General features: G+C 45.0%; 2 protein-coding genes across 6 annotated transcripts; one reads left to right on the forward strand and one right to left on the reverse strand.

The window, feature by feature from the left end:
- The first annotated feature begins 9,081 nt into the window (after window positions 1–9,081).
- Window positions 9,082–13,100, forward strand: LOC109761799 (uncharacterized). The gene is made up of 5 exons (XM_020320623.4): window positions 9,082–9,985; window positions 10,647–10,705; window positions 11,600–11,728; window positions 12,127–12,262; window positions 12,683–13,100. The coding sequence occupies exons 1-5, from the start codon at window positions 9,293–9,295 to the stop codon at window positions 12,998–13,000; spliced, it is 1,335 nt and encodes a 444-aa protein (XP_020176212.1). The 5' UTR covers window positions 9,082–9,292; the 3' UTR covers window positions 13,001–13,100.
- Window positions 13,101–15,149: 2,049 nt separating this feature from the next.
- LOC109761798 (uncharacterized) lies at window positions 15,150–26,983 on the reverse strand. 5 transcript variants are annotated; one of them, XM_073496049.1, is made up of 11 exons: window positions 25,756–26,983; window positions 25,629–25,665; window positions 19,392–24,107; window positions 18,425–18,566; window positions 17,741–17,814; window positions 17,578–17,705; window positions 17,428–17,528; window positions 17,265–17,312; window positions 16,338–16,385; window positions 15,676–15,851; window positions 15,150–15,545 (listed from the first exon to the last, which is right to left on the reverse strand). In XM_073496049.1, exons 1-10 carry the CDS (start codon window positions 26,054–26,056, stop codon window positions 15,720–15,722), a joined length of 5,727 nt encoding a protein of 1,908 aa, XP_073352150.1. In that variant the 5' UTR covers window positions 26,057–26,983; the 3' UTR covers window positions 15,150–15,545; window positions 15,676–15,719. The 5 variants fall into 5 exon arrangements, 1 of the variants encoding a protein (XP_073352150.1); XR_012181157.1 differs by lacking the exons at window positions 15,150–15,545; window positions 15,676–15,851; window positions 16,338–16,385; ... (4 more) ...; window positions 25,629–25,665; window positions 25,756–26,983 and adding exons at window positions 18,671–18,778; window positions 24,227–24,349; window positions 25,490–25,599 and having other exon boundaries at window positions 19,347–24,107; XR_012181156.1 differs by lacking the exons at window positions 15,150–15,545; window positions 15,676–15,851; window positions 16,338–16,385; ... (4 more) ...; window positions 25,629–25,665; window positions 25,756–26,983 and adding exons at window positions 18,671–18,778; window positions 24,227–24,431; window positions 24,544–24,716 and having other exon boundaries at window positions 19,347–24,107.
- Between the last annotated feature and the right edge of the window lie 262 nt (window positions 26,984–27,245).

The raw sequence follows: 27,245 nt of genomic DNA on the forward strand, positions 1-27,245 counted from the left end.
AGGTCCGTAGAGAGGAAGGATAATCATAGTCATACAGACTAGACTTCTAGGTTTTTAGCCATTACGATCTTGCGGTAGATCAACTCTTGTAACACTCATATTCATCAAGATCAATCAAGCAGGAAGTAGGGTATTACCTCCATAGAGAGGGCCCGAACCTGGGTAAACATTGTGTCCCCCGTCTCCTGTTACCATCGACCTTAGACGCACAGTTCGGGACCCCCTACCCGAGATCCGCCGGTTTCGACACCGACAAAGGGCCCTTCGGCTGAGGAGAAGAGATTAGTCAGGAGGATTTCATAGTTGTTGGCAAGGAGAATTCTTGGCTTTGTCGTTCTTTTACTACACTAAGGTGTTTTTATGTAATAGAGCGCCGGCTCCGACGCTACTCTACTGCTCTTTGTGCGTGAATGTGGATGAGAAGCCGGCTCTGGAACAGATGAGTCGATGGACAAGTGGAGACTGCTATGCTAAGTTGATAATGTAACCGTTGTTTCTACATTTGCTATTTCTCATGTGCCTAGAATTTCTTCTCGCGGCAGTCACTTTTTTCCTTCTTCCTTTCTTCTTGTTCTTCTTCTTCCTTCCCTCCCTCTTGGACGGACCTCACCAGAGAAGCTCGCCGTTGAAGAACTAGCCCCACCATCTATCTTACGGGAAAGTAACGACACCATTATCTATCTTAGGCATGGGGGTGCAGGGGATCGCCGAAGTTCTCCATTGGTGCGATGGGGCTTAGAGGGATGGTCGGGGCGGCGGCCAGCAACGGCGGTGAGGGGAGGTCAATAGGAGGGCGGGGCGGCGAGGTGGCACGCGGTAGTGTCCGTCGGCCGCGAGGGGTGGGGTTGTGGTGGGCCGGGGTGGAGGCCGGCGGATGGGCGGGGTAGGCTGGGGCATCGGGAAGAGGAAGAAGGCAGGGAGAGGAAGACGATGAGCAGTGCCACGATCTATTTTGGACCATTGGATCAATATCTAACAGTTCCTGTGAAAGTGACTGATGGGTGAAAATAATTCAGGTACCTGATTAGTTAGTCCCTTGTTTCTATTATTTTATTTCTTTTTGTTTGTGTTCCAAGTTGCAACTGCAAGTAGTGGATGATATCACGAGGAAGAAAGAAAGTATGTTTTGTTGGAACTGAAAATGAAGGGAAAATGTAGACTGATTGTGTGGGCAAGGGAAGGGAACATACTTAACATACACATGTGATTTGATCTGACTGCATCCAGAATTTGCTGGAGGCTCTACTGTATTCATGAGTGTTGTAGGTAGCTAGAAAGAGACACCCACCAAACAGCACATGATTTGAAGGAGGAAGCGTCGCAGTCAGGACTGGTAGTAGCAGTAGACCCGCCTGGGCCATCATCCTGTATCTTTTTTTTTTTTGCGGAGCCATCATCCTGTATCTCTCACTCTCCGAGTCTCAATCCATGCCATTAGCCACAAATAATCTGGTAATTCACTTCTGAACCCGGGCTCATCTATGCCCGATGAACAATGAATTCAAAATAATCTGGTAATGCATGCCAAATTATTTGAATTTTGACAAGTGTTGCATTTTCTGCATTTTCTCGCTGAAAAAGGGGCGATAAATGGCCGAATGTGTTGCAACATGCAAATGGCATTGGAAGTCGCTCAAACCTGGCATGGACGCCTCATATGTCTGTGTCAGGTTACTGCAAGAAGTGGGATCTTTTATCCATAGTCCAAAAAATACCAGTTTTAGGAGTGTCCTAGATTAGGCGAGACGGGTGCATCCGTGAGCATGTAGTTTTTTCTAATTTGGATGCCTATGTTATTTGCATTTTCCGTCATTATCAATTAACATGAACATTTTCTTATATCCAAAAAATTTCTTGAAATTTGTCAACAATTTTGGTATTTCAAATTGTGTGCGAAAATTTTATAAACTTGAACTCTTTTTCCAAAATTGTGAACAGATTGCCAACAATTGACGTTGTACAAAAATTATATACCACACACTTTTAAAAAAAATATCTGAATATTTGAAATACAGACATTTTTTAAATTTATAAAAAAGAAATTTGGAGACAGAAACTTTTTTGAAATTCCAGCACATTTTTTAAACTATAAAGATATTTGAAAACAACAACATTTTTAGGTATTCCATAATATTTAATATTTTCTAAAAGGTTTCAACAGGAGTAATAAAGTTCAAAAGGGGGGAAATGAATTAACAAAACAAGAAAACAAAAACGAAAATAATAGAAAATAAAAAATATTCTCAGGCCATGGTTCAACTAGGCGACGACATCGCTCCCGTCGGGTGCCTGTTGGGCCGACCCAAGTGTTCGCGGATTTAAGAAAAGTTCATCAATTTTAAAACAAATGTTTACGAAATTGAAAAAAAAGCAACCTTTGACATATGTTCGTAATAGTTGAAAAGACTTCATGGATTGGAAAAAGTTTACGGTTTTGAAGACAAAGCTCGAAAATTTAGGAAAATATTCATGAATTTGAAAAGTACACGGATTTAAGAAAAATGTTGATAATTTTAAAATAGTTCACGAATTATAATAAAGAAAATAAAATGGAAAATAGAGAAAAATAGAAAAGTAGAATGAATACCAGACAAGCAAAAACCAAAAAAATAAAATCACAAGATGTTTCGAAAGATTTTCGGAAATTGTTCATGTTTCCGAATTTTGTTCAAATTTCAAAAAATGATTGCTAAAGTTTAGTTCATAAATTCAAAACTCTGAATTTCAAAATTATCCACATTTTTTACAATAAAAGTTTAGAATGTTTTCGGAAAAAAATTCATATATATTAACACCCTTGTGTTTTCTTGTATATTTCGTGGTAGAAAATACCACAAGCAACGATGGTGTGAAGTGGCTAGCAGCGCCTGCCTCCAAGTGGGAGGTTTTGAGTTCGTGTCCTCATGTGATGTTCTTTTTCTTTGCAAATTCTTATACAAGCTCTCACAGCGTACTTTTAAAAAAATCATCTTGCCCTTTATTATGAAGAGGTATGGGATAATCTTAACCATTGATGTGTTTATGGCGGTGTACCGAAGCAAAAGTGTAAAATTATAGGCCAGTGCTACCAATCAACCAGTTGATAAGAGATAAACTTAAGCCGCCTTGCGGAGCATCGTCCTCTCCCTTCCATTCTCCACCCGGATTATCATCTCAAGCACAACATCAATGGCTCCGGCGCCCCCCTGAAGCACCATACCCCGACTCCATACCAGCAGAACCCCGTCGCCCTCTACATCACTTCTTGCAGCAGAACATCGGTGACCGCCAGCCTACAGCACTCGTGGCGCCTCATAGCCGCACCTCAACATCGGCCGCCGCACCGCCAGCCAGCGACAACCCGCATAGCAGCACAACCTCGCGATTGTTGCATAGCAGGGTCGTGCGAGATGTGTGGGATGAAAAGGGGATCGAACTTGGTGGATGCATTGAGGGGATCGAACTTGGTGGATGCATTGAGTGAGGCTCGTGAACCACCGGAAGAGATATGGTTGGGCAAGTGGGCGGGCCCACACAGACACGTGTCGTCCGCAGTGCGCGCTTGACGTGAGAAAAAGTTCCGGATAAAAAAAAACATTTTCCAAAATGATATGGTTAGTTCTTTGAAGCTGAGCCCCTTTGCAAGGAAGTTCTAAAATAGGTTGTGCCTAAGTCACTCACGGTATTGGTAGGCCGTCCTGGGGCACCGGCGATGAGGATATAGAAGATAAGGTGAAGCCCTAGTCGCCGGTATGTATTTTAGTTCATTGTTGCTTGGTTGCATGCCTGGCACTTTGCAACAAATCATACATACACTGACTTGTTAATTCTGGAATTTTTACGCTGTTAGGAATTTTTACGCAAGTGATTGTTAGAATTAATGGGCTAGGCCCATAGCAATTTCTGAAATCTCAAAGCCCATGTGTAAAATGGCAAGTGGTGGTGCTAAGTTTAGTCCCACCTTGGAAGTTGAAGAAGAGTTGGACCTCTTTATATAGTGGGTTCTCTCCACCACTCTAAGTGGTGTGTGAGAAGAGAAAGGGAAAACCACACGCGCGCGCTCGCTCGCCTCGCCTCGGCGGGGCGGGGCCTGGCCTGGCCTGGCCTGGCGAGAATGGTCCGCCGAAATCCGGTCCGTCTCCTTGCAGGAGCGCAGCTTCCTTTTGCCGTTTTATTTTTATGTCTTGGCAGACAAGTTTTTGATTTCTTGTCCGGTAAGTATACGAATTAGAAACCGTGGTCGCGACACAATACCGCCTCTGGTCCTAATATATATACAGCTACCGGCTGCGGCCAGAGACACACCGAAAAACACCTAGGGTTTTGCCTCATCTCACAACTTGCGCCGCCATCGTAGTCTACTCCATCCCAAACGCCGGCGTGCATCGGCGCGTGGGAGAGCAGGTCTCCGGAACCGTTCGTCTTTGCGATCCTGCACCGGGAGAGGACGAATTAGGTTTTTGGGAAGCGCTGTGCGCGACTGCTCAAATTCGTCATCACGGGTCGTCTTCCGTCCAAGTCGGGCGGTGCTACTCATCGTCGTATTCATCGCCGTCAGCAGCAGATCGTCGCCAACATCGTCATCAACACTGTCGCACCCATAATAGCTAACGATCAGTACGTCCAACATCCTCTGTTCATGTCTGTTTCTACAGCTATTGTTATGTGTTTGCTGCTGTTATGCATGTCTTGCTGTTCTTCTAGTTTGCTAGATTATTGCATGCTAGTATCTCTTCTAGTCATGAATTATTTACTGGAATTAATCATGAACTTGCCTAATATTCCAACAGTGATTTCAACGAGGTGCTTGATGAGAATGACCAAGTGGATGATGGATGGTTTCCAGGAGGTGATTAATTTCTGTCGCTTAACGAATTTGGGCATAACTCGAAAGGACTAAAGACTAAAGCTAGAACATCTATAGTGACATACGAGGGTGAATCGTAACTAGAAGAAGGAGACCACCTTCAGCTTAAAATCAAGAAATTGTGGGGATGCTGGACTACCTTATACTCCCTCCGTTCCTTTTTACTCTGTATATTAGATTTGTGTCAAATCAAACTTTGCAAAGTTTGACCAAATTTATATATTAAAAAAATGTCAACATATTCAATACCAAATATATATATTATATGAAACTGCATTTCATTCTAATGATATTGATTTGACACTATGAAATGTTGATACTTTTTTCTATAAATTTGGTCAAATTAGAGATACTTTGACTTTCAACTAAATTTATATGCAGACTAAAAAGAACCGGATGGAGTACTAGGCTAATGGGATGGTCGGAAGATGCCGTTCAAATTCAAAACTGCGGGGACTAGGCATGATAATTATGACCGTACAGTAGAGGATTATTGGCTGCCGATTAATGTGAATTTGGAGCATGTCTATGAAGCAATTGGTCAGGTTAAAGACATACTCCCTCCGTTCCTAAATATTTGTCTTTTTAGAGATTTCAAATGAACTATCACATACGGATGTATATAGACATATTTTAGAATGTAGATTCACTTATTTTGCTTGTTGAAATTTCTAGAAAGACAAATATTTAGGAACGGAGGGAGAAATGGAACATAATTAACATACGCGTGTGATTTGATTTGACTGCATCCAGAATTTGCTGGAGGCTCTACTAGATTCATGAGTGTTGTAGCCTTGTAGGTAAGCTAGAAAGAGCCACCCACCAAACAGCAAATGATTTGATGGAGGAAGCGTCGCAGTCAGGACTGGTAGTAGCAATAGAGCCGCCTGGGCCATCATCCTATCTCTCACTCTCAGAGTCTCAATCCATGCCATTACCTACAAATAATCTAGCAATTCATTTCTGGACCCGGGCTCATCTACACCCGACGAGCAGTAAATTCTAGAAAATAGTAATGTTTTCTAAAAATTATGATTTTGTTTGGCATCGAGTATTCTCAGGTGTCCAAACTGTGTATTGTTTCAAAGTTTCTTTTCATGGCCAAATTTTGTTTTTATTGCCACGACCTCTTGCACGCACTATCACGCATTCGAGCATCTTGGATGCCAATTTATTTTTGAATTTGTTTACAATTTTACTATTCGTGCTCAGGTGCAGATGCACCTCGGCACCGAATCGCTACACTCCAAATGATCCTTTTACATAGATCTGGTTTAGAGAGTCTCAAGTACCTATCAAGATTAAATGATTTCACATTTTCTTACAACATTTCAAGATATGCACGAAATCAAAATCAATTCCAAAATTCAAACACAGAAATTCCAAACCGGGCATTGAATCTTCCGTTCCTCCTCCGTCGAATAATCGCTGTCTAATCTAAAGAATAGGACAAATCATGTTTTTTCTTTTTTATGTGTAAAAAGGATCAGATCTATTATAAAGATTCAACGGAAGTACAAAGCACCTCGAACATAATAAAATTATATCGAGGTTCATGGACCATCAAACGAACATTGCTGCCACCAGAACAAGCCGCCAACACACCGTTTTCGTCGCTCCCATAACAAAGCCGGCCTGACCCTCTCGATGACAGCTAGGAAGTCTTCGCGCACGTGCCCCAAATCTCGGAGCCGCGGTCGTCCTGTTGAATCCTTGAATCGATCTGAAGAATCTGGCAAAATATCGTCATTGCGTACGCATGGCGAGAAACCCTAATCCCGCTGCCCCAAGGAGCTGGCAGGAATCTACGCCGAAGCTCCGTTTAATCCGTTCCAACGGACGAACTTGAGGAGGATCGGATACTGGTAGACTGACTCAAAGAAGGAGCGTCGCTATCCGTCCAAACATCACCCCCGCGAGGACTAAAACCCTACCTATCTACTAGCGGAAGCCGAGACACCAGGATTTTCCTCCCAGCCACCGGCTGCTAGAGCGGCAGGCGGAGGGGAGGCGAATCCACGGGCTCGCCGGTGGAGATCAAGGGGAGGAAGGCTTTCCCAAGTCGCCTTGGGAGAGAGGAAAGAAAACACGGATGTATTTTTTCTCTTAAAACGCAAAGTTGATAGAGAACCAGCCACAGACTAGAGCAACACTTTGTAGCCCTCAATGCGCGAGGGGGAAATCATCCAGCTGCATATATTTTTTTCCCATTATCTGTCGCTATGGCAGACGCCGTATCACCGATCCGATAACGAGACGCCAATGATGACTTTCATCAACCTCCACCGTCCATTGCAATATTTGGCAATGCCCTGACATACACATTGTTTGGTTATTTACTGTCTCTTACCCTGTATCTGGCTCCCAATCTTAATTTTGTTTTGTCCAGCCATCAAATTGGATCCAATTTTTATTTGAAAAACTCCTCTGTATTTACTTCTACTATAAATAACCCTGCAAAATCTCTCTGTCCCCAGCTACTCGCCCGGACCCGATCGCCACCGTCGGAATATCCCACCCACGATCCCTCCTTGCGCGCCACCCGCTCCACGGAATTCCCACGCATGTCGTTGGCGTGCGGGCTGCCGCTGTTGGAGTGCGTCTACTGTTCACCTGACACATCAATAAGTCTGAAGCCACCACATTTGCAACATTTGTGGCTACTCCTATCAAGTTGATGAAGGGGTGTGTATTGTCCAGGCCGTCTGCCCAGACCTCAAACCAAAACCCAACATCTAAAACCGAAGGCCTCGACCAAGCCGCAATTGTTAGGTCTAGGGCACACATAGGTCCAGCACACTCTTAGCAGGCACATCATGCACACGCTGTAGAGGCCGCCGCCACCGTTTTCCACCAGTCCATCTGCAGAGCAGGTATCAATGCATCGACCTTGCCAGGTCTACCATCGACTCCACCATGACGCTAGACAACGCCACCTCCCTACGCGTGTCCGTCATCATGTATCTGTCGTCGAGACCCTGCAGCGCCACGCTACCAAGACACCACGTCGTCGATGCGTCACATGAAATGCCGCTCCACCGCTGAAACCGTCCACTGGTCCCTCGAGCCAATGCAGACCTCCAAGAATGACGCTCCCAAGGGCGGAACGACACAAGAGCGCCACCGCCATCAGATCGACTGATCTAGAGTTTTCCCTGGAGCTAGCGGATAGAGGTCTAGAGCTTCTCCACGGTAATGCTTTCAAGAAGGGGAGGACACCGAAGAGGGCCGCCATAGCCGGCCTTGGCAACTAGCCGAGAGCAAGGTTTTCACCCGGATCTGCTCGATGAACCTCCATCCATCATCGTGTCCACGTGACTGCCACCGATCTCCGCCGTCGCGTAGCGAGCAGGCCGCATCGGCCAGATCAGATCTGACTGGAGGCCAGACCACACATGTAGCTGATTCACCCACCAGACCCTTCACACCGCCGCCGATACGAGATCACATGGCCTGCCGCCGCCCGAAGCAGGGCCGGCCGCCGCGCCGCCAAGACCCGAACGGCTGCACCTTCTCACGCCGAGGGGCCCCGCACCACCCCCATGGTGCGGGAGAGAGGGAGACCCCCGCCACCGCCATCGGCCCCCGGGCTTAGCTCGGCGGCGTTCCCCGGCGACGACGGAGGAAGGGAAGGAAGAAGGTGGCGCCCCCGGCTGCTAGGGTTGCGGCACCACCCAAGTCGCCCGAGCGGGGGCGACGCGGGGGGTCGGGATGGGATGGAGAGATGATGTTGAGAGGGTTCCGGATCTCTTCTCTGTTACGGGGGGAGGTGGTCGGAGGAGGGAGATCGAGCGGCAGTTGCGGAGCTCCCTCTCGCCGCGGGAGGCGCTCGTAATCTTAAAAAAGTGGACACTTTGATTTGACAGTCTTTGATCCAAATTCATGTCGTTTTCAAACCCTATATGATTGAATAGGACAAACCATCTATTTTTCCTCTTCAAACATGAAGTTTTTTTTCGATTCCCTTCGAACGCAAAGTTGATAGAGAACCAACCGTAGGCTCCGACACTTTGTAGCCCTCTGGCCCACCCACCAGGACCGAGTCTCGCATCTCACATGCTTCACAGAAAATCGAATTATCCGTCGCCATGGCAGACGCAGTATCACCGATTCGATAACGAGGCGCCAACAATAACTTCATCAACCTCGACGCCCCATTGCAATATTTGGCAATGCCCATTGTTTGGTCAGTCATTGTCTGTCACCACTCATCAACATCTGGCCCCCAATCTTAATTTTGTTTTGTCCAGCAACCAAATCGGATCCGATTATTATTTCAAAAAACTCCTCCGTATTTTCGTCTACTACTCCGAATTAATAATAATCCCGCAAAATCTCTCCGTCCCCAGCTACTCCCCCGGATCCGATCGCCACCGCCGGAATATCCGATCTCTCTGCCGCCGCCGCCGCCCGAGACCTGCTCGTCGGAATTCCCCGCGGCGGCGCATGTCGCTGGCGTGCGGGCTGCCGCTGCTGGAGTGTGTCTACTGCCTGGGGTGCGCGCGGTGGGCGTGGAAGCGGTGCGTCCACTCCGGCCACCACGACAGCGCCACCTGGGGCCACGCCGCCGCCGCCGACTTCGCGCCCGTGCCCCGCATGTGCCGCCTCGTCATGGCCAACTACGCCCCGCCCGACCTCCTCGCCGCCCCGCCGCTCCTCCTCGACCCCTCAAACGTCGTGCGCCGCCGCACCTACGCCGACACGGGGGGCCGCGTCACGCCCTACCTCGTCTACCTCGACCACGCGCACGCCGACATCGTGCTCGCGCTGCGCGGCCTCAACCTCGGCCGCGAGTCCGACTACGCGCTGCTCCTCGACAACCGCCTCGGCAAGCGCCGCTTCGACGGCGGCTACGTCCACAACGGCCTCCTCCGCGCCGCCGGGTGGGTGCTCGACAAGGAGTGCGACCTGCTCCGGGACCTCCTCGACCGGTACCCCGCCTACACGCTCACCTTCACGGGCCACTCCCTCGGCGCCGGCGTCGCCGCCATGCTCACCATGGTTGTGGTGCTGAACCTCGACAAGCTCGGCAAGGTCGAGAGGGGCCGCACCAGGTGCTACGCCATGGCCCCCGCCCGCTGTATGTCGCTCAACCTCGCCGTCCGATACGCCGACGTTATCAACTCCGTCGTGCTTCAGGTGAGGACCCAATTGATTTGGTTGCTTGCTTCTCTCAACTAATTTAGTTACAAGTTCAGTTGTAGAATTTGGTTACATGTCGTATGTCTGAATTTTGTTAGACTGCTACTGCTGTCAGACTGAATTTTGATGGATACCTGCTCTACTTCTGAATGAGATAAACATTGTATTGCTGGCCAATTGATTTGCTTACTTGCTTGCTACTAAATGTACAGTTGCACAAGTTTGTTAGAAATACAGTTGCAGAATTTAGTTACATGCCTATCTGAATATTGTTGAGTGCTTGCTTGCTGCTCAAAATACAGTTGCAGAATCTAGTTTAATGCCTGTCTGAATTTTGTTGGGTGCTTGCTTGCTGCTAGAAGTTCAGTTGCAGAATTTAGTTACATGCCTATCTGAATTTTGCTCTATGCTTGCTGGCTGCTGAAAATTCAGTTACAGAAGTTGGTTACATGCCTGTTTGAATTTTGTTGAGTGCTTGCTTGCTGTTAAAAATTGTGTTGCAGAAGTTAGTTACATGTCTGTCTGAATTTTGTTGGATGCTACTTCTGTCAGACAAGAATACCTGCTTTGCCTCTGACTTCATGATAGAAGATTGCTTTGTTGGTCAACAAACTATGTATAGGCTGAATATAACTGTTGTTGTTCTTGCAAATGACAGGATGATTTCCTGCCTCGTACGGCTACTCCTTTAGAAGATATTTTCAAGTCGATACTCTGGTATGGACATGCCACCATTGCTGTTATATGTTTGTATTTACTGCTTTTAGTTATATGATTCTAATAGCACACACTTCCACATCATGTAATTCTGTACTTCCAAATTTCCCTTATACTCCAATCGAACATTAATAAGCCAAGACGAGCCATAGTTGTATCACGTGAAAACTAAGTATTGGAATGTGATAAATGCATCGATTGATTGATTCTTTAGTTGCCTCTGTTGCCTAATTTTAGCCTTCAAAGCGCCAAGTAGCAACTGTATCCCTGTCTTGGGATACATCATGATTCTAATGTGACTGATCACTGTGATATAGGGGCATTTGCCTTGCTATCTGGCCAGGAGTTTACTCTCAGATAGTTATTTACTTTTGGTTTTTAGTATAGTAACTATCAAAGATTACATATTGGTTTTTCCTGCTCACCCTACTATATTACGTACTACTCTGGTTTACCTTCATGTCCTTTCCCGCTGTTTCTCTTCTCTCCCATAAATGTTGGTTAATCAACTCTGCTTTAGTTTGCTCAAACTACCAAGGAACATCATACAGAAATAAATATGACACCCCTCAGTCATGGATAAATAGCAAGGTGTTCAAATGCAGAAACCAGAACCGATACATAGGACAATAGATTTTCTGTTTTAAGATGGCTTCAGAAAAGGAAATAATATATCAGCATCAGTAAACTGCAAGCGAACTCATAAACAGCGGATTTATAAGAATGAATTCAAATATAGCTGGGGTGTTTGATCTGATTTTCTAATGTCTGGTTTATGTTTACTGTACTAGCTATGATATGATATCGAGTTTGTTGAATGCAATGTGATTATTCTCTTCCAGCTTTGTGGGTTGAAGCAATTTTAAAATTGGGCCATCTTCTCTTCTTGGGCAGTCTGCCATGTCTCCTATGTTTGAGATGTTTAAAGGACACTTGCATACCTGAAGATGCTATGTTAAAGGATCCAAGGAGGCTGTATGCACCAGGTCGGATATATCACATTGTGGAAAGGAAAAGTTTCAGGTACATTTTTTTCTCTCGTTATTGTTGATCTAGAATGTAGAAAAACTATGTGAGGGATCTGAAATATAACATTATTGCAGAGTATCTTTCTTTACTAAACAGTTAATAAGCAATAGCAGAGGTTCTCACAAATGTCAGAAGTAGAGAGAATATTATGCTAGTGGTATAAAAAACTCTGTTCCCTAGTATCCTATGAGAACCTTCATATTGTCAGTATGTAGTTCACTTATTCAAACACTATTGATGACACAGCCCATACTACTGTTTTATAATGCCTAAAACTATTTAACACGATGCTGATTTCTTCAGAATTTTTTCTCACTAATGATTACTATGTTTTTGGTATTGGAGGCTTCCAATATTTTCTTAAACACAGTTTCTTTGTGATATCCATGCAGGTGTGGAAGATATCCACCAGTGGTCAAAACAGCTGTGCCGGTAGATGGTAGATTTGAGCATGTTGTTCTTTCCTGTAACGCCACAATGGATCATGCCATTGTTTGGATCGAGCGGGAAGGCCAGAGAGCTCTGGATGTAAGTCTTGTGTATATACACAGCATATTTATGTCATGTTGGTGTTTCTGACAGAGAAGTAAAATAAAATTCTGTTTTACCAAATTGTAGTTTGCATGTTTGGTAGCTTCCAAATACGCAATCCAGCACTTGTTGTCTCAAGCAGTGCATGCCACCTAGAGTAGATCAGGCCGTTTTGTGAAGCAGGTACTGGGTTCATGTTGTGCACAATCTAGAGTACGAAGTAGTTTGAGTGTAGATGTGTCAACATCAAAATGTAAGATCATTAAAGCGTCTAGGAAGGTGTAGAAATTTTGTTCAACTTCAGATTCAAGTAGCACGCATCATGCCATGTATCTGCAGCAATTTATATACTGAAACTGTGAATAATAATAATATCATATTCATATCACTGCTCATATGACCTGTGGACATGAACAGCTGATGCTGGAGAAGGAGCGTGCGATGGCGGCACCATCGAACCAGCAGATGGAGCGGGACGAGAATGCGGTGCAGAGGGAGCACGTGGAGGAGCACAAGGCGGCGCTGCGCAGGGCCGCCACGCTGTCAGTATCGGGCATGACGTCGATCTACGGCACGTTCGATGGCGGCCCACGGCCCGAGAGGAGCGAGAGTTTCCCGCCACCAGCGTCGTTGAGGCAGCAGCCACGGGTGAGCTGGAACGACCTGATAGAGCAGGTGTTTGACAAGGATGAGGACGGCCAGATAGTGCTGCGCAGCCCCTCCCCTCCTTCCTGATGCTGATCGTGTATGTAAAGTCCCCTTCTTTTTGCTCTTGCATTGTAAATTATTTTGATAGGATATTGTCCATTATTTGATCACTGTGCGTTATTCTCCATGGCTTTTTACTCCACATATATCCTTGCGCTAGAAATGTGCGTGAAAAATACAGGGGCCAGGATACCTCAATTTGAATCAGAGCATACATGTAATAGGTCCTATCCCACCATGTCTGGAAAATAACAGCAATGCTGAAAAAGACTGGCAAAGTTAGAATCAAAATTCCGAATAGTGAGGACGCCATTGTGGGTTGTTTTTACATGACTATAGTTTTTGTAGATGTGTATATTATCGAATTTGAGATTATGGTTGGTTCTGGTAGTTCAGTAGAGGATTGGCAATTTGCGATGCTCAATTTAAGATTTCTGTATTGGAATTTTGAATATAGAAAATGATTTTTTTAATGTGAAGTTTTTTTATTCAAATAAGTATATTGTCCATTTTGAGAGTACAGTGATTTTTTTGTGGCAATCCTCTGTACTTTTCTTTATCTTAACGGAATGACAAGGAGGATAAATAAGAATACAATGATTGTGATGGTTTTATGGAGGAATAGAAAAAATAATGTCCAATTTGAAATTTGTGTTCAAATTTTGAAATTTGTTTTGAGTTTGTGAATTTTTGATTTTGGAGTGAGTTTTTTTTTGAAATATCAGAAATGAAAATACATAAAAAATAGATATTTGATTGTGGAACGCTACAAACCAATTCTGAAAATATTATTTGTGACTAATGGGTGTTCCTCTTAGGTGTTGATGTTGAAATATGGATGGGCTTTAGGCCCATATATTTATTTCCTGGAAAATCTAAAACGCGCATTAGTGGTTTCATGACATGGTGAGGAGTTTATTAGTCCTATCCCTGGTGTGGAGGAGTGTTTGGAACAAAATATAAGGAACTCTCCTCCACATCCTATTGGAGCATGAGAAGAGGTGTGATACCCATGCTCCTCCGCCTGCTTTGCGTCTCGTGTTTCGTGAACGAGCTGAGCTGAGCTCAGACATATGTCGTGTGTGCGTTTTATCTGGCCTGTTACAGACTCAGTTGTGGGCTTACTCCCACTTCTACCCCGATCGGGTATATACCGCCATTCCTCTTGCTGTTGCTCCTGAGGCCTCTGGAGCCGCGCCCTTTTGTGATCCTGCACTGGGTGAAGGGTAAGGTTTTTCCTGCACCGGGTGAAGGGAGATAAGGTTTTCAGGGAGCGTCTTGGCGTGACTGCTCGCTGACATCTGTCTACATCCACGACTTTGACTACTTCCTCGACCACGCCATGGGTGATGCAAATGCTGCCGTGGCCCTGATTTTCCCTACTGAAGGTATGGGTTTGCAGTACTTTATGTTCATAGATATGCATGTTCTATGCCTAGTACACCCTCACATGTTTACATTACAGTATGCCTTTAATCTTCCTAGCACAGATGTCATGTTTTCATATGGATTAAATTAATCGGAATCTTGTTAAATATCCAACATTGATCGTTTTGACTTGACTTTAACTGCCGTTCTGGTGCTGTACTAAAATAGGCAAGAATAATTCAAAATTGAACCACTGTTGGATATTAATTATTGTTCTTATGCCTATAAAATGGGTAGGTCCATATGCCAAATTTTTATTTTCAGAAATTAAGTTAACTGACATATGATTAGAGGACTCCCGCACACTATTGTAACATCTTTTCTCTGCATATACTACAACACAAACAATTATGTTTTCTTCAAATAGTTAAATTATATATGGCTTTTTGTCCAAGTAATTATGTAACAAATTCCGTGTGAGTTCTCCTCCGAAATCTGGTGTACCAAAAACTAGGATGGGGTCGAGAATTTAGAGTAGAGAGTTGGGATGCACATGTTGGTTGCTTTGGAGCTAGCTGCTTCAAAACGGCTAGCAAACAAATAGATTCGATGATAGCGGCACCTTAACTGAAAGTGAACAAAATAGTTGCTCTCATACACACACAGGAAATATCTAGCGGAAATAACAAGATGAGATTATGAAATCGAGTGAGACGGACAGGAAACAGGATGATGGGTCCCTATTGCGATGCTTCCTTCAATCATTTGTTGTTTGGTGGCTGTCTCTTTCTAGCTATAACACTCAGAATTGCAGATGCAGATTAACTTACACATATATATACCAGCATTTTCCCTCTAATTTTTTTCAACCAGATTTGCAACTGCAACTTCCAACACAGAAGACAAAAAAAGAATGGAAATAAATTTCGTTTGATCGAAACATCTCTTCCTTGTGATGAATGAAACAGCTGCTGTGTCTCCCCAAATGATACTAATTTCCCCCCTTGATTTACTATTATAGCTATAATTTTCCTTACGACGAGGCAGTCATAAGGCAAAGTACAACTGGATACCGTGATATACTCGCCGCACTGTAGGGCACCCCCAGCAAACTTTCTAAGCCTAGCCCCTTTTGGTTAGAATCACCAACCTTGCACACCGTGATATACTCGCTGCACTATAGAGCACCCCCAGCAAACTCAACCTGGAAGGAATTTCTTAGCAGTAAATCTCGATGGTTTCCGAGTATATAACCAGATATATCGGTGTGATGCCCACTCTAAACGTAAAATATGATGGATGGATTGACTAAGGTACACAGTAAAGTGGCCTACCTGTAAACCTTTATTTGCTAGGAACTGCTTGAAATCAACCAATTTCAGATCACCCAGAAGAACTGACTTGTTGGCTGATGGAGTTGCTGAGGGGGTAGCAAAGTAAGCTTCTCATCCACCTTTCCAACTTCTGCATCTACCCGACTACGGAAAGCAGTAGCGTCAGAGCCGGTGCTCTGTTACAGGAAAACCTATTAGCACGGTAAATGAACAACAAAGTGCAGAATCCAACAAATAACCAAATAAAAACATATGGGAGAGCACTATAGTCAGTGGCTGTAGACTGAGACAAGATAGTTTCTGGGGATTATTGGCCCAGTTTTTGGCACGGGTGGCTCAGGGTTGATGAGAAAATTGAACTGGTTAGATATTAGTCAAGTGCTTATGGCTGGTGACTAGCTAGGAAATGGAATGAGCAACAGCAGTTTTTTTCATTTTTCATTTTCAACAGCAAAAGAAGTTTTACCATTTTTGTTTTGTTCGTTTTAATATGGAGGCTCTGAATACTTTAGGTGCTAGAGAAGTTAACCCATTAGATTCCTATCTTTAATTGTCTCAAATTTATATCGTGGCATAATCTCCACATCAAGATGACTGTACCATAAAAATGGTGATAAAATGAATTTACACTATGGCATAAAGGAATCAAATATATCTCATACCTTCTTAGAAATGACATTGCTCATTATTAACTTCTCTATAAGTTGAATCTGAAATTTCATAATAGTGCAGAAATTACAAAATAAGCAAGTCTCAGGTATGCAGCTAATTTAACAATGGAGTAAAACACATACTCACCACCATGACTTCGCCTAATCATCTGTAGCCTCGCCGAATTATGGCCCTGTCCAGAGGTTTTGGCATGCCCAAGGACAACCTTCCAGGGTGTACATCTTTACCCACAAGTTGAGTTAGACCTGTCTTGCCACATAGGAATTGACACAATGCTCAATCAATGTTATGAGAACCGTGTGTGGTTGCACGCATGCAGAGAATTACAACTCCGAGGCAAAGCTGCATGATAGATTGAAACAACCATTGTTCATAACTGTATATTGTCTAGTAATAAGGTAAATCAAACCCAACAAAATGATTTGGGCATGCCACAGTTTTATGGAACAATGGTGAACTGTGCAGGGTGGATTAAAAAAAGAGGGTTGTTCAATTGAAATGGCAGTAATTTTGATGAACTCAAGAAAATAGAGAATGACTTTGATGCTTCAGTGGTTATGGTACAACAGGAGTAAAGTTACATTTACAGCAGGAGTAATTTTGATGAGCTCAAGAAAACGAGAATGACTTTGAGCTGAATGACTTACCTGATTTATGTACAGAAAGATGCTACACAAGAACCATGCGTGCCAGGTGTGCATGGATGGATAGAATTCTACAAGGCTAAAAGAATGTGCAATTCCAAGGCAGACAGCCCTGCAGGGTAGATTAAAACACTGATCAGAACGTCAAATAATCTGGTAACAAGGCAAAGCAAACCCCCAAAAAACAAATGATTTGGAGATGCTACAGTTTATGGAAGTACATGGATGCATGGGATGATGTTGCTTGCACTGGCAACATGGAAATATACTTACTTGCTTGGATTCTAAGAGGCTAGAAGAATGTACAATAGAAGAAGTGCCCTGCAGAGTAGATAAAAAACAAGTGGGTTATTCAGGTGGGATGGCAGTACAAGGCAGTTTCCACTTGTCTATTCACTGGTCAGTGGCAGCAATGGTGCAGCTCCATGAGGATCACCTCTAAAGCAAGAAGAATTGTGAATAAAGTAGCTCGCGGATCTTGTGCTAGTCCTCGCACAATGGACTCCCAACCACAATCTGCTGAGAAGCCGTGCTCCCCTGCAATGCACCATCACACGTGTCACAGGCACACCAACTAACATTATACATGAACCGAGGGCAGCATGAATGGAAAGGCGGTTTATCATGATTGTGTATCTTTCATCATTAGCATTTTCGTGTTCGAGGACCATGCCAATCAAAGTTTGGTGCAAACATTGTGGCTGATCGAAATTGCTGCAAAATGTATAGCAGTTCCAGTAGTAAGTTACCTTTTGGTTAGAATCCCCAATCTTGCGCACCGTGATAACTCGCCACACTGTAGAGCACCCCCAGCAAACTCAACCTGGAAGGAATTTCTTAGCACTGAATCTCAATGGTTCCAGAGTATATAACCGGATATATTGGGTTGATGCCTACTCTAAAAGTAAAATACGAAGGATGGAATGACTAATAAGGTACACAATGTTGGGACAAACCCCGGACCAGCTGCCTCGTCGCACGAACGGCGCCCTCGGCCGCACAGACAGCCTAATTTTCCATTGAGCACGAACTCTGGCTCGGCACATACCACGGCAACCAACCAGTACACGGGCGGGGGGATTTATACCCGGGGCACACACACGCACACGGTCATGTAGCTAACAACCCACGCATGCACGTCTACTCACTTGGCCAGCTATACGGCCGCGCACAGGACACTACCAACCTGGACGCAGACCACACGCTAGCTATACACACGGCCACCACGCACGTCCCGGCGATCGGGCTGCACTGCAACAGACTCACGCCATGCACTGACAGCACACCCGGCCATGCAGCCCACTCGAGCGTGCACACAGACGCGCACGCACCCACCATGGACTCGACCTGGGCGTGCTGACGCCGATCGTCGCCGTAGGGCATGGCTTATTCCAACACACAACATCATAAACTCAATGAAAACAGAGGCCTACCTGTAAACCTTTATTTGCTCGGAAGTGCTTGAAAACAACAAATTTCAAATCACCCACGAGAACTGACTTGTGGGCCATGGAGTGGCTGAGGGGGTAGCAAAGTAAGCTTCTCATCCACCCATCCAACTTATGCATCGATGAACTGAACAAAACAGAGAATGCTTCAGTGGTTATTCAAGTGAACTGCAGTTTGCGTCAATGATCTGAACATACAGCAGGAATAAAGTTACATTTACATGTACATACCTGATTAATGTACAGAAAGATAACACGCAAGCCTCGTGCGCCAGATGTGCATGGATTGATAGAATTCTACATAGCTAAAAGAATGTACAACTCCCAAGACAGAGAGCCCTGCAGGGTAGATTAAAAACAAACACTGTTCAGAACGTCAAATAATCTGGTAACAAGGAAAAGCAAACCCCAAAAAAACAAATGATTTGGAGATGCTATAGTTTATGGAACTACAGGTGTGTATGGGATGGTAATGCTTGTACTGACCAGTTTTATTTACTGATGAAAGATGCAAACTGAGATCTTGCTGCTTGCACTTTTTTTTTATGGAAAAGGAGGCTTGCCCCCAGCCTCTGCATCGGAACGATGCATGCAGCTAAAATTGGGGAAAGGAAAGCCTGGTCCTCAAGAATAAATAGGAACCTAAATTCGCATGCCACTCCCCCAACCAGTTGAGCTAGGCAATGGCAACATAGAAATATACATGTTTGGATTCTAAGAGGCTAAAAGAATGCACAAGTGGAATAAGTGCCCTGCAGAGTAGATAGAAAACAAGTGGGTTATTCAGGTGGAGTGGCAGCAATTTCAATGAACTGAACAAAACAGAGAATATCTACTGCGATGCTTCAGAGGTTAGGAAAAGGCAGGGGAAATTAGTGAGTAGGAAGTAGGAATGAGTGGTTGTTACCTTTGGTCAGATTAAATTAGCATCTTGGGAATGGTTCCTCTTAACTTGCGGCACTGCCTCTTTAGCTCCTCGTTGTCACAATAACCGACATCCAATACTTGCAGTGATCTTGGGAGTCCGCCCTTGGGCAGCGAATTGATTGCAGCACACCCAGCGATCTGTAGTTCCTGCAGAGATCTTGGGAGGCCATCCTCCGGCAGCGACTTTAAGGCGGGGCAGTCCCAGATTACCAGATTTTGTAGTGAGCTTGGGAGGCCGTTTTTGGGCAGAGACATCAGAGCAGGGCACTTGTAGATAACTAATAATTGCGGCGAACTTGGGAGGCTGCCCTTGGGTAGCGACTTGATGGCAGGACATCTGCTGATATCCAATTTTTGCAGAGAACTCGGGAGGCCGTCCTCTGGCAATGACCGAATGACTTGACACTCCACTATCTGTAATGTCTCGAGGCTGGCAAGTCTATTTAGACCTGCCGGGAGGCACTGCAGCTTCTCGCAATAAATAAACACGAGCGTATGGAGGGAGGTGAGGAGCACAAGGGCCTCCGCTTGCTCGTGTGTGAAGCGCTCGGCATCTTCGTTCGAACCAATAGTTAGGGTGGTGAGGGAGGAAGAGAGAAGGCTGCACCTATGAGCAGCAAGGAACCCTGCAATATCATCTGTCCTCAGATCAAGCTCCTGATGTGCAGAGGAGCGGGGAAGAAGCTCCTTGTCAAGTGGCTCAGAACCAGCGAAGAAGTTGGGGGTTTTAAAGATGGATAACTTTGTAAGGTGGCATTGGGCGAGGAGAGGGCCTATGCCCTCGCCTCTGAACTCCCCACAATCCATCAACATTAATTCTTGCAGAGAGGTCAGAAAAGGAATAGAAGAGATTGAATAGGAGTGGAGTAACATGGGGCAGTTCCTTATTTTCAATGATTGGAGGGAGCGGAGACCTTGGAGCCCACCTCCTTCCCTGTCACCTTCCAGTGAATAGGAGAGCAAGCTCAGCTCTGGGAACCCTTCGATGGTTAACTTCTGTAGCTGGGGAGTCAAGAGCAGCACTCCGTCTACTCCCCCTTTTGACTCTCGCTGCTGCTGGCCGATTTGCCCATGATACAATTTTTCAGCAGCAGCGGCAGAAGAAGATGTTGATGATTGCTCCGCCACACCCAGCCATTTTATCTCCTCACAACCCACTATTTTCATTTGGGTGAGTTCCGGCACAAGTGAGAGCAGTTGTGTCAATTCCTTACCATTGCAACCACATCGCTCGACACTTATCTTTTTAACAGGTAGCTGGCATCGGACATGACTCAAACTTTCAACCAGGGATAATACATTACTTGAACCACTTATCTGGAGGAACTCCAAAGATGTTAGCATTAGGAGGCGATCGAGCGGCAGAGGAGAGCAATTTCTCATCACCAACTTTTTCAGATAAGTTAGATTAGAGAAAACCAACTTATTCAAGAACACACAATCCTGGCCATCCTTTCCCTCCACTTCCAGCGAATAAGTTGATTCGGATCCGTTCTCTTCTATGTAAACTAGCTTCTCAAGACCGTTGCCCACCTGTTCTATCACAGCAGAGCAAGGGCCAGAAGTCCAAGGGATTGGAGGAAATGACAATAGCTTTGGGCAGTCTTTTATCCTGAGAGACCTAAGTCTACAAAACCAAGCCATGCTCTTCTCTTGCTGTGGCTGATCACAACTATGATGTGAAGATCGCAGCTCAGTGAGTTCAGAGCAATCTTTAATAGTGAGTTCTTCTAGTTGAGAGAATAAATGAGAAGTATTGTCCCAAACCCATTTTCTCAATCTTGGTATCTTAACCAATTCTAGCCTTTTCAAATTTTGAAATCTTTGGCCTAGGTTACAGTTCTGATACTCTAGGCCAAGACCATTGACCATCCACATCTCTCCTAAAGGTGGAAGGTTTCCCCAAGACAAATCATCCAGAGAAAGAGACTCCAGATTCTTGACGGAGAGGTTTGAACTTAGCCATCTTGGACAATTAGTGCCGCCATGCCCTCTAATGCGTAGGCATTGAAGATTTCTGTGTGGCACAAGATTTTCAAGCACATTTTCTTCAAACGTTGGATTCCTGTTAGATCTGTGAACATCCCATCCTAGTATTAGCTCTTGCATGTGGCTTTTCTGTATCAGTTTTGATTCAGTTGCTTCTTCTTCTGATTGCACCTTTTCAAGATTGTAAATACCAAGTAATCCTCCAATATTTCCTAGTTTCCCTAGTTGACTCAGTTCAAACACCTCACTTTCTTTTCTCACTCTAAATGCCCTTAATTCATTGATGAAGTTTAGTTTTCCCACCTCAAATATGTCAGAGTGAAGTTCTTCTCGGGGCACAACAAAATGGCGCAATTTTACAAGGTTGCTCATATATCTTGTTGAACCGAAGCGGCCCTTCCATCCTAGTAGATCAATGACTTCCAAGTGATATAATCTACACAGCACACTAGGTACACACAAGCTCTTGTCATCATAAAAACCAGCTGATGACTTGATCCTTAAGTAGCGAAGATGAACAAGCTTTGGAAAGTTGGGCAATACATCCTCCACATTATATGATGCTCCAGAAAAAAAGACAGTACGAAGGGCTCTGGCTTCAAAAAATAAACCACGAAAAACCCTTGAAAAATTTGCATGGTATTCTCCAAATAACATCAAAGTTTGTAGGTTTTGAACTTCAAATCTTTTTTCCAATGCACGCAAACCCCTCTTGTAGTCTTCAAAAGTCACTTTGTCCTTGACGTCCGCATCATCTACAATGATAGACAAATGACGTACAGATGGGGGAATTTGTATGGACATCACATTAGAGCTGGATATGCTAAGACACTCATATGATGAGACCTTCACTACCAACTCAAGTAGTAGATCATGGATGGTGTAACAAGGACTGCCAAAGCTCGATACATTCTTTTTGAAAAACCCTTGATTAACCAAGTCAGTTAGGTAACACAATCCAACATCTTCAATTCTTTTCTTCTGATCATCTGAGTGTAAAATACCAAGTCCAATCCACAGATGAACCAACTCTTCTGCATGAAATTCATAATCTTCGGGAAACAATGCACAACAGGAAAGACATTGTTGCAAATGAAAAGGGAGATAATCATAGCTAAGCTTGAGAGCTGGCATAATGTCATTGTCACTAACTTGTGACTCCCACTCTTTACTTTCTGAAACTCTTGTCCAATGGTCACGTGTAAGTTGGTTTCTCAGCAATCTACCCACAGTTTTTGCAGCAAGAGGGGAACCCTTCAAATTTTTCACTATTTTGAGCCCAACATCATGTAATTCATAATGTTCTTGCCATGGTTGTTGTTGGTCCCCAAATACATATGCTTCAAATAAAGACATAATATCTTGAGGACCTAGACGTTCCATTTCTATAGAATGGTCAACTGTCCTGACCATGTTTGCTACCCCTGGAATTCGAGTTGTGACTATAACCATATTGCCTTCTGTCCCAACTTTTTTGAACGGAGCTAATAGTTTTTTCCACTCATCGTCATGATATTTCCACACATCATCCAAGACAAGTAAGAACCTCTTTGATCTTAACCTTTGTTCAATTAGCTCTTCCTTGCTACTGTTTTTACTTTCACTGTTATCTTTAGGGATCTGTTCCAAAATCTCTTGTGCCAACCTATCAGCAGTGAAGTTGAGAGACACACATATCCAAATTCTAACCTGGAAACAGCTCTTCACTTCTTCAAATATGTGTTGTGTAAAGGTAGTCTTCCCAACACCCCCTGGCCCAACAATTGGAAGGACAGTAAGTTGTTCGGAAGAATATTCACCCCTGGTGATGCCATCTACAATTTTCTTTTTCTGGGCATCCCTCCCATATAGTTGGGGCTCTATAATTTGTGGGGTTGTTTTGGGTCGATCCTTAGAAATCACGTCTGGGTTAGGAATACGGCTTAAGCTTAGTAGCTCTAGATTGAGAATGGTGGAGACCATAGCACATACATGCTTCAGCTGCTCTACGATGTCTATCATTCTCTTGGACATTTCCACCCTATCAAATTTCAGTTTTGGTGTTTCCTCTGTGGTGCCAACTCTCTGTGTCGGTGCCTTAGGTGGGCAGGCGCCACAGAGGAGCCACCATTTGCTTGCAGCTGGCACGTTGGACGATTCGACTAACTCACTGGTATGAGGAGAAGAGTAGCAGCACGGGAAGTGTTTACCAACAGCAGCTTGAACAGCACCAGAGGCAACCTTGGGCATGCTGCATCCGCCGGCACATGAGCATCCACGGCTCCCACCAATATCTTCTTGGGCATCAAGTGGGCTAGCAGCACGCGAGCAGGAGCTCATGGACTTGATCTTCCCGGCAACATATCTAGCCGTGTGGCGAGCGTTGAGGGCGAGGGCCTGGAGGCAGCCCAGGTCATCCACGCCGGCTGCTGCGTGGTAGGTGCCTTCCAGCGCGTCCTGGATGCGGAAGTAGTCCAGCTCGTCGAGCGCGTCGTCGGCGACGTAGGCCAGCTGCCGCAGCTTGTGCAGCAGCCCCTTGAGCGCAGGGTTGGTGATGTCCCTGCCTTGCCCCGGGGCGTTGTTGAGCATCCCCTGGGCATAGAGCAGCTGCATCTTGAGGGCATCAATGTTGGGGCCGAGCCCAGCGCTGGCCGCCCACGCCTCCAGCAGGCCATCTGTCACCGGGGCAAGCGCCTTGGTCACCACCCACCGTGCTGCGCTGACGGCCACCTCCATAGCCGCGTTGCGCCGCTGGAACCAACAACTTTGCTTGCTGCATGTAGAAAAGAAAAAGGAAAAGAAACCTGTTTGCGGTTAGCCACTGCCACTAGCAAGCAATAATCGTTCTTGTCAAAGGAAAGAAGGAGCATGTAGAAAGAAAGATTCACGTACGCAACGCTGCCGACGAACAGGGAGGCAGCTGATCGAGCTGTTTGGGCACCCCAGAGATGGCTGATTGCAGGCGTAGGCCGGTGCCGTCAAGTGTTGGAGGAGAGCGAGGAGGGGGGAGATGCTCTGCAGCAATATACAGGAGGAGAGTCCATGCCTGATGGTCAGGTGAGCTGTGTGCAGCAGAAACCCAAAGGAATGCCACTAGCTACAAGGCAAGCAAGAATATATGATCGAGAGGTGGCAATGAATATGTTCTTTCTTTTCTTCTTTGCTGAGATGAGGCAAAAGGAAGCTCAAGGCATATAAATATAGATTACTTGTGTCTGAATTGATGCTCTTTTTCTGAGGTAAAGCAAAGATCTTTGGATCCGGTGCTGGTAGCTTTGCTTCTTTTTAGCTTTTTTTGGTGCGGGGTGCACTTTGTGGCGGGGCCGTAGACTCCTTTTTCTCATTCCATACTCCTTTTCATGCCAATATAGCTACACACAGGCTGGTGCGGATTTTTGGAAATAAAAAATAGTAGAAAAATCAATAAAATGTGAAACTTTGTCAGAACAAGCATTGACTAGTGTATTACTCAAATGTAAAGTTTCAGGACAAAACTACTTGTGGTATTGTTGGCAAAAAAGACAAAATTGCAACTACAAACTGTGTGAATAGTAAGTTTAACATGGTATCGGTTTTGTTTCTATTCGTTCCGAATACCACAAAAGTCATTTTGCCGCGAAACTTTACACTAGACGATATACTTGTTCCGAGAAAGTTTCAAGATCTTTTTTTTTTCTCTATTTCCGTAACAATTATTTTGTCGATTCGGGTGCGCCTAGACGCAGGTACCGTCGTGTGTTTTCGCACAATGGCTGGCTAAAAGGAATCTACCCTACAGTCTTTTGTCAACAATTATCCATCTTTGCCTGCCCGAGAACTAATTAGTACGCAACTCAAACCAGACCCATCAGATGAGACAGTTTTGTTTAGAAAACCATCGATAAACACACTACAAGAGGCGCTCAGGACTTGACTGTGGCATGATATTCTGACATTTGCGGGAACCTCTGCCATTGTCAATTAACCCTTTTTGTAACAGAAACTATGATGGTACTCTGTTACAATGTAGCAGGATTGGGTGTGTGATTTCTAGCAACACAAAGAATAGCCACAGCACAATTTTCATTCAAGTAACCGCATCGAATGTCAAGTCGGTTTTGCAGGCACAAGCTATTATTGCTGCTATAGCTCTCTATACTAGTGGGAGGATGTTACCTTCCTATCTGAAAATCTGATACTAGTACACTAGTACTTTTTTCAGGCAGCGGTGAATGATTGATACTCTTCGGTCTCCTGGCCGTCGGTCTATTCGGCCGAGCCGATATGTTTGCTCCAGGAACCGAGCCAAGCACACCATTTCTCAGCCTTCTGGGAAGCACCGGCATGTTCCTCTGCTTATCATGGATGAAATATTGTCAACTACCCCAAAATAGGTAGGTGGGGCCAAAAGAAAAGCAGTGCACCACGGCTGATGCTCTTACCGTCAACAGTGGCCGCCGGCTTCCTCCTCCTCCCCCCGCTTCCGCACCGCGCCGCGCAAACTCGGGCGGAGACGCGGCCATCTCCCTCGTCCTCCCCGGTCGCCGGCGGCCTCCCGCGCCAGCTCATCGGCACGGCACTCCGCGGCGACGCCACGTCGAGAGATCTCCGTCCGTGGGTAGGTGGATGCCCCAAGGAAGGAACAGTGGCCGGCGGCCGGCGTTGTCCCGGATTTGGGGATCGGCTCGCTCGGCCGAAGCGCAGGACCAGCAGAAATATCACGTGGGCTTTTGGCCCAGACATTTTTTTTTCAGTTTCAGCTTGGGCCAGACATCCGCGAGGGCTATGTCTCGCTTACGGCGACATTACTTACCCTCATCTCGCCTCTGGCGAGCAGCTAATGGCCAGCCCAGCACTGTAGAGTGATTTTACGAAGGTTGCATAGGCCGGTTCAAACCTGTAATAGAATCTTCTGTGTGTATTTCTTTTCTTTGTTTACAGGTGCTTTTTCTGTTTATTTTTTGCGGGTGAAAATCAGCTTCCTTCTTTTTATTTTTTCCTTTTATTTATCTCTTTCCAAATACATGTAGACTATTTCGAATACACATTGTACATTTTTTGCATACACATAAATCATTTTTATACGTACATGCTGAATATTTTTTTTTAGTGTCAGCTTGGGCCAGACCCTTGGCCGTGTTGAATTACCATCTTTTCCACCAGCTTACACATTGTCATGTTTTGATATTATTCTAACATTTTTTTACATTGTATAATCTTTTTGTAAAACTTTGGAACACACGAATTTTTTATAAATGTCAGAATTTTTTTTTCCAATGATATGAAACATTATTTTAAAATTACGAAAGTATTTTTTTTACATTGTGCAAACATTTTTTTAAAGTCACAATCATATTTTAATTAAACCCATTAAGGCGCACCGGAAGGATGGCGAGCCGGCTATGCCATGTGGCGCATGTTGGTTGGTCGCGTTGAGAAAGTTTTTGATTTTTTTTCTTGGAGGTTATGTTTGGACGATGTAAGTGAGATTATTTTTTGAGAAACTTTTTTCTATATTTTTTCTTTTTCTTTTTGAGATGGATGTGATGTCCACGTGATGCGAGGTTATGTTTGGATGATGTAAGTGAGGTAGCATCTGCATGCACAGTTGTTTAGCCGGGGCGATCGGGGGGAAACCACGGCCGCCGCAACTTGAACCTCGCACACCACAATTTTCGCTCATAGATAGCATCTGCATGCACAGTTGTTTAGCCGGGCGGACAGGGGGGGGGGGGGCTAGCCGCCGCCACTCGAACCTCTCCCGCCACTGTTTTCACTCGTAGATATCATCTACATGCATAGTTGTTTAGCCAGGCCGACCCGGGGGGAAACCCTAGCCGCCGCCAGTCCAACCTCGCCCGCCACTGTTTTCAATCGTAGATAGCATATGCATGCACGGTTGTTTAGCCGCGGCCACCCGGGGGAAACCCTA

Source organism: Aegilops tauschii, chromosome 4 (assembly GCF_002575655.3).
Source record: "Aegilops tauschii subsp. strangulata cultivar AL8/78 chromosome 4, Aet v6.0, whole genome shotgun sequence".
NCBI lineage: Eukaryota > Viridiplantae > Streptophyta > Magnoliopsida > Poales > Poaceae > Aegilops > Aegilops tauschii.